The sequence below is a fragment of the Cololabis saira genome, chromosome 24 (assembly GCF_033807715.1).
Source record: "Cololabis saira isolate AMF1-May2022 chromosome 24, fColSai1.1, whole genome shotgun sequence".
NCBI classification, from domain to species: Eukaryota; Metazoa; Chordata; class Actinopteri; order Beloniformes; family Belonidae; genus Cololabis; species Cololabis saira.
Window position 1 is genome coordinate 24,133,336 of NC_084610.1, and position 6,838 is coordinate 24,140,173.

Consider the following 6,838-nt stretch of genomic DNA (forward strand, 5'->3'; position numbering starts at 1 on the left):
GTTCACATCACGGAACTGAAGCAACTCCTTCACTCCCATCTCCTCTAATCACACATTTACTGACTCAGTTTAACACACCAGGCTGAAAAACGGGTCGAAAACGAGTAGAAAAGTGTTTTTTAAGTGGAACCCAGCGCTGCTAATGAGCAGAAAGAGTGAGCATGTCTGAGTGTGGAAGCGTAGCATGACCACATGGAAAAAGCTGCAAAAAGCTGGAAAAAGCTGCTTTTAGTGATGATGAAATGCCGTCAAAGACGGTATATATCTTCCCTGGAAATTGGCCGGCGTTCAAATATTTTGCAATAACGTAACAGTTTCCAGTCAAACATCTGTGAAAGCCGCGTTAATCTAATTAGACAGTTACACCATCCATCATCTGCAGATTACTGCAGAAAACCAGCAGGAATCCTGAATAAAACACCGATCCAGCAAGGGAAGGAAAGTAAACTCCTACAGTGCACTGCAAAAACTCAGTCTTAACAAGAATATGTGTCTTATTTCTAGTTAAAATGTGTCATTTTTAGTCCAAAAAAATCTCATTACACTTAAAACAAGACTCATCACTGGGAAAAACAAAAAAGACAAATATTCCTGGTAAGATTTTTAGTTTTTGCAGTGTACATAAGATGTTAGATGTTAATTGACATTACTAAGAAAAAAGTCAAAATGTCGAGAAAAAAAGTCAAAATGTCGAGAAAAAAGTTGAAATGTCGAGAAAAAAAGGAAAAATGTCGAGAAAAAAAGTCGAAATGTTGGGAAAAAAGTCGAAATGTCGAGAAAAAAAGTCAAAATGTCGAGAAAAAAAGGAAAAATGTCGAGAAAAAAAGTCGAAATGTTGGGAAAAAAGTCAAAATGTCGAGAAAAAAAGTTGAAATGTCGAGAAAAAAAGTCAAAATGTCGAGAAAAAAAGTCAAAATGTCCAGAAAAAAGTAGAAATGTTGAGAAAAAAAGTAGAAATGTTGAAAAAAAAGTCGAAATGTAGAGAAAAAAGTCAAAATGTCGAGAAAAAAAGTCAAAATGTCGAGAAAAAAGTTGAAATGTCGAGAAAAAAGTTGAAATTTCGAGAAAAAAGTCGAAATGTCGAGAAAAAAAGTCAAAATGTCGAGAAAAAAAGGAAAAATGTCGAGTGAAAAAGTTGAAATGTTGGGAAAAAAGTCAAAATGTCGAGAAAAAAAGTTGAAATGTCGAGAAAAAAAGTCAAAATGTCGAGAAAAAAGTCAAAATGTTGAGAAAAAAGTCAAAATGTCGAGAAAAAAAGTTGAAATGTCGAGAAAAAAGTAATCTTAACAAGAATATGTGTCTTATTTCTAGTTAAAATGTCTCATTTTTAGTCCAAAAAAATCTCATTACACTTAAAACAAGACTCATCACTGGAAAAAACAAACAAGACAAATATTCCTGGTGAGATTTTGAGTTTTTGCAGTGTACCTAAGATGTTAGATGTTAATTGACATTACTAAGAAAAAAGTCAAAATGTCGAGAAAAAAAGTCAAAATGTCGAGAAAAAAGTCAAAATCTCAAGAAAAAAGTCAAAATGTTGAGAAAAAAGTCAAAATCTCAAGAAAAAAGTCAAAATGTCGAGAAAAAAGTCAAAATCTCAAGAAAAAAGTCAAAATCTCAAGAAAAAAGTCAAAATGTCGAGAAAAAAAATTCAAAATGTCGAGAAAAAAAGTCGAAATGTCGAGAAAAAAAGTCAAAAAGTCGAGAAAAAGTAATCTTAACAAGAATATTTGTCTTATTCCTAGTTAAAATGTCTTATTTTTAGTCAAAAGAAATCTCATTACACTTAAAACAAGACTCATCACTGGAAAAAACAACAATTTTCACCTGTTTCAAGTAAATTTTCACTTGAAATAAGTAGAAAAATCTGCCAGTGGAACAAGATTTTTTTGCTTGTAATAAGAAGATAAATCTTGTCCCACTGGCAGATTTTTCTACTTATTTCAAGTGAAAATCTACTTGAAAAAGGTGAAAATTGTCAAATAACAAGTTATTTTTCTTGTAATGACTCTTGTTTTAAGTGTAATGAGATTTTTTGACTAAAAATGATATATGTTAATCATTTCACGATTCTCCCCTTGTATTTTCCACAGCAGTTTTCGTTCAGAGGGAAGTACACCAAAGCTAAATCATACACACCAAAGCTAAATCATACATACCAAAGCTAAATCATACACACCAAAGCTAAATCATACACACCAAAGCTAAATCCTACATACCAAAGCTAAATCATACATACCAAAGCTAAATCATACACACCAAAGCTAAATCATACACACCAAAGCTAAATCATACATACCAAAGCTAAATCATACACACCAAAGCTAAATCATACACACCAAAGCTAAATCATACACACCAAAGCTAAATCGTACACACCAAAGCTAAATCATACATACCAAAGCTAAATCATACATACCAAAGCTAAATCATACACACCAAAGCTAAATCATACACACCAAAGCTAAATCATACATACCAAAGCTAAATCGTACATACCAAAGCTAAATCATACATACCAAAGCTAAATCATACATACCAAAGCTAAATCACACATACCAAAGCTAAATCATACATACCAAAGCTAAATCATACATACCAAAGCTAAATCATACATACCAAAGCTAAATCATACATACCAAAGCTAAATCGTACATACCAAAGCTAAATATTACACACCAAAGCTAAATCATACACACCAAAGCTAAATCGTACACACCAAAGCTAAATCGTACATACCAAAGCTAAATCGTACACACCAAAGCTAAATCGTACATACCAAAGCTAAATCATACACACCAAAGCTAAATCATACACACCAAAGCTAAATCGTACACACCAAAGCTAAATCGTACATACCAAAGCTAAATCATACACACCAAAGCTAAATCATACACACCAAAGCTAAATCATACATACCAAAGCTAAATCACACATACCAAAGCTAAATCATACATACCAAAGCTAAATCATACATACCAAAGCTAAATCATACATACCAAAGCTAAATCATACATACCAAAGCTAAATCGTACATACCAAAGCTAAATATTACACACCAAAGCTAAATCATACACACCAAAGCTAAATCGTACACACCAAAGCTAAATCGTACATACCAAAGCTAAATCGTACACACCAAAGCTAAATCGTACATACCAAAGCTAAATCATACACACCAAAGCTAAATCATACACACCAAAGCTAAATCGTACATACCAAAGCTAAATCATACACACCAAAGCTAAATCATACACACCAAAGCTAAATCATACACACCAAAGCTAAATCATACACACCAAAGCTAAATCATACACACCAAAGCTAAATCATACATACCAAAGCTAAATCGTACATACCAAAGCTAAATCGTACATACCAAAGCTAAATCATACACACCAAAGCTGAATCATACACACCAAAGCTAAATCATACATACCAAAGCTAAATCATACATACCAAAGCTAAATCGTACATACCAAAGCTAAATCGTACATACCAAAGCTAAATCGTACATACCAAAGCTAAATCATACACACCAAAGCTAAATCGTACATACCAAAGCTAAATATTACACACCAAAGCTAAATCATACATACCAAAGCTGAATCATACATACCAAAGCTAAATCATACATACCAAAGCTAAAGCTGAATCATATACCAAAGCTAAATCATACATACCAAAGCTAAATCATACACACCAAAGCTAAATCATACATACCAAAGCTGAATCATACATACCAAAGCTAAATCATACATACCAAAGCTAAATCGTACATACCAAAGCTAAATCATACATACCAAAGCTAAATCATACATACCAAAGCTAAATATTACATACCAAAGCTAAATCCTACATACCAAAGCTAAATCGTACATACCAAAGCTCAATCATACATACCAAAGCTAAAGCTAAATCATACACACCAAAGCTAAATCATACACGCCAAAGCTAAATCATACATACCAAAGCTAAATCATACATACCAAAGCTAAATCCTACATACCAAAGCTAAATCATACACACCAAAGCTGAATCATACATACCAAAGCTGAATCATACATACCAAAGCTAAATCATACATACCAAAGCTAAATCATACACACCAAAGCTAAATCATACACACCAAAGCTAAATCATACACACCAAAGCTAAATCATACATACCAAAGCTAAATCATACATACCAAAGCTAAATCATACATACCAAAGCCGGGTCTGAATCGTACATACCAAAGCTAAATCATACATACCAAAGCTAAATATTACACACCAAAGCTAAATCATACATACCAAAGCTAAATATTACATACCAAAGCTAAATCATACATACCAAAGCTAAATCATACATACCAAAGCTAAATCGTACATACCAAAGCTAAATCGTACATACCAAAGCTAAATCGTACATACCAAAGCTAAATATTACATACCAAAGCTAAATCATACATACCAAAGCTAAATCATACATACCAAAGCTAAATCGTACATACCAAAGCTAAATCATACATACCAAAGCTAAAGCTAAATCATACACACCAAAGCTGAATCATACATACCAAAGCTAAATCATACATACCAAAGCCGGGTCTAAATGGTACATACCAGTAGCGAGGTGCGTCCAGAGCAGGAAGGGCACCGGTCGGCCCTCGGCCCTGCAGGGAATCCGAGCATCTGCTTCTGCTTTCACGCTGATCGTCTGGAAATGGGTTTGAGTTATCCTTGGCTTCTCTCTGGGAGTGAATCCTCGCCCGGGGAGTTCCCTAAGTCCGTCCTGAGGGGTTATTAACGGAGTCGTGGTTGGGGGATCGGGTTTGTCCGTGAAGGTTGTGACGGCGAATTCCTGGTCGGGGGACGAGGTCGTTTCATATGTTTCTCTGAAGAGATGGATGTGATCGGCTGTGATCCGGGGATTCTGGGTACTTGGAGAAAGGTTTGTTTCAGCCTCGGTGGAGGATATTTTCAGTTCTGTGACATCTATCGGGACTCCAGAGAGTGTGACGGACTCCAGTGAGGTTGCAGAGAAAGGTGTCGGACGATTGATTGGAGTTTCCTTGATCTCCGTCCTCGTTATTTCCTCTTGACTATGATCAAATCCTTCAGGTGCACCAGGGGGGACAGTAGTAACTTGTTCTGAAAAAACAAACAAGACAAATATTCCTGGTAAGATTTTGAGTTTTTGCAGTGTACATAAGATGTTAGATGTTAATTGACATTACTAAGAAAAAAGTCAAAATGACGAGAAAAAAGTCGAAATGTTGAGAAAAAAGTCGAAATGTTGGGAAAAAAGTCAAAATGTTGAGAGAAAAAGTCAAAGTGTCGAGAAAAAAGTAAAAATGTCGGGAAAAAAAGTCGAAATGTCGAGAAAAAAAGTCGAAATGTCGAGAAAAAAGTTGAAATGTCGAGAAAAAAAGTCAAAATGTCGAGAAAAAAAGTCAAAATGTCGAGAAAAAAAGTCAAAATGTTGAGAAAAAAAGTTGAAATGTCGAGAAAAAAGTCGAAATGTCGAGAAAAAAGTCGAAATGTCGAGAAAAAAGTCGAAATGTCGAGAAAAAAGTCAAAATGTCGAGAAAAAAAGTTGAAATGTTGAGAAAAAAAGTTGAAATGTCGAGAAAAAAGTCGAAATGTCGAGAAAAAAGTCAAAATGTCGAGAAAAAAGTCAAAATGTCGAGAAAAAAAGTTGAAATGTTGAGAAAAAAGTCAAAATGTTGAGAAAAAAAGTCAAAATGTTGAGAAAAAAGTCAAAATGTTGAGAAAAAAGTAAAAATGTCGAGAAAAAAAGTTGAAATGTTGAGAAAAAAAGTCAAAATGTTGAGAAAAAAGTCAAAATGTCGAGAAAAAAGTTGAAATGTCGAGAAAAAAAGTAAAAATGTTGAGAAAAAAGTTGAAATGTCGAGAAAAAAGTCAAAATGTTGAGAAAAAAAGTCAAAATGTTGAGAAAAAAGTAATCTTAACTAGAATATTTGTCTTATTTCTAGTTAAAATGTCTCATTTTTAGTCAGAAAAAAAATCTCATTACATTTAAAACAAGACTCATCACTGGAAAAAACAACAATTTTCACCTGTTTCAAGTAGATTTTGTTCTGATTCAAAGTAATCCCAAAGTGTGCTTGATGTCCCTCCAGTCAAAGACGTTCCAGGGGTCATCGTGGTTGGAGGTCGGTCGGAGGAACCCGTTGATGGAAACTCTTCCTCATGGTCAGCGATTGTGACTTCAAGGTCTGATTGGTTGTTCTCAGTATCTGTTGGCGACGGGGTCATGGTGGTTGGAGTTTGGTGTGAAGAACTCGTTAATCGAAACCCTTCCTCATGGTCAACTAGCGTCTCTTCAAGGTCTGATTGGTTGTTCTCAGTATCTGTTGGCTCAAATGAGGGTTCAATGTCTGCCGAAGCTTCTTCCGTCGGTTCCAAATTGCTACCGGATCGAGGAGGACTCTCTGTAGACCTGGTGGTGGAGATCTCAGGAAGACCTGAAGGAGATTCATCTAAGGAGACTCCAATGGCTGGTTGGGACCAAGGATCCAACTTTGGAGGAATTGTTGGCAATTCGGTCACCGTGGGGAACCCCTCAAATGAGGATTCAACGTCTGCTGAAACTTCTTCCATTGGTTCCAAAGGGCTACCGGATCGAGGAGGACTTTCCATCCCAGGAAGACCTGAAGGAGATGCACCTATGGAGACTCCATAGGCGGGTTCAGACCAAGGATCAAACTCCGGTGGGGATGTTGGCAATTCGGTCACCTTGGGGAACTCCTCAAATGAGGGTTCAACGTCTTCTTCTTCCATCGTTTCTGAAGGGGTATCAGATGGAAGAGGACTCTCCGTAAACTTGGTGG

At 35.6% G+C, this 6,838-nt stretch overlaps 1 protein-coding gene across 1 annotated transcript in view; it reads right to left on the minus strand.

Moving 5' to 3' along the window:
• mxra5a (matrix-remodelling associated 5a) overlaps nt 1–6,838 on the minus strand; it is a 39,553-nt gene that overhangs the window by 20,536 nt on the left and 12,179 nt on the right. Inside the window, exons 5-6 of the mRNA XM_061715797.1 lie at nt 6,065–6,838; nt 4,608–5,135 (exon numbers count right to left, since the gene is read on the minus strand). The exon at nt 6,065–6,838 is cut by the window's right edge and continues 950 nt beyond it. Of these exons, the coding sequence (XP_061571781.1) occupies nt 4,608–5,135; nt 6,065–6,838 (1,302 nt within the window). The remainder of the gene's footprint in view (nt 1–4,607; nt 5,136–6,064) is intronic.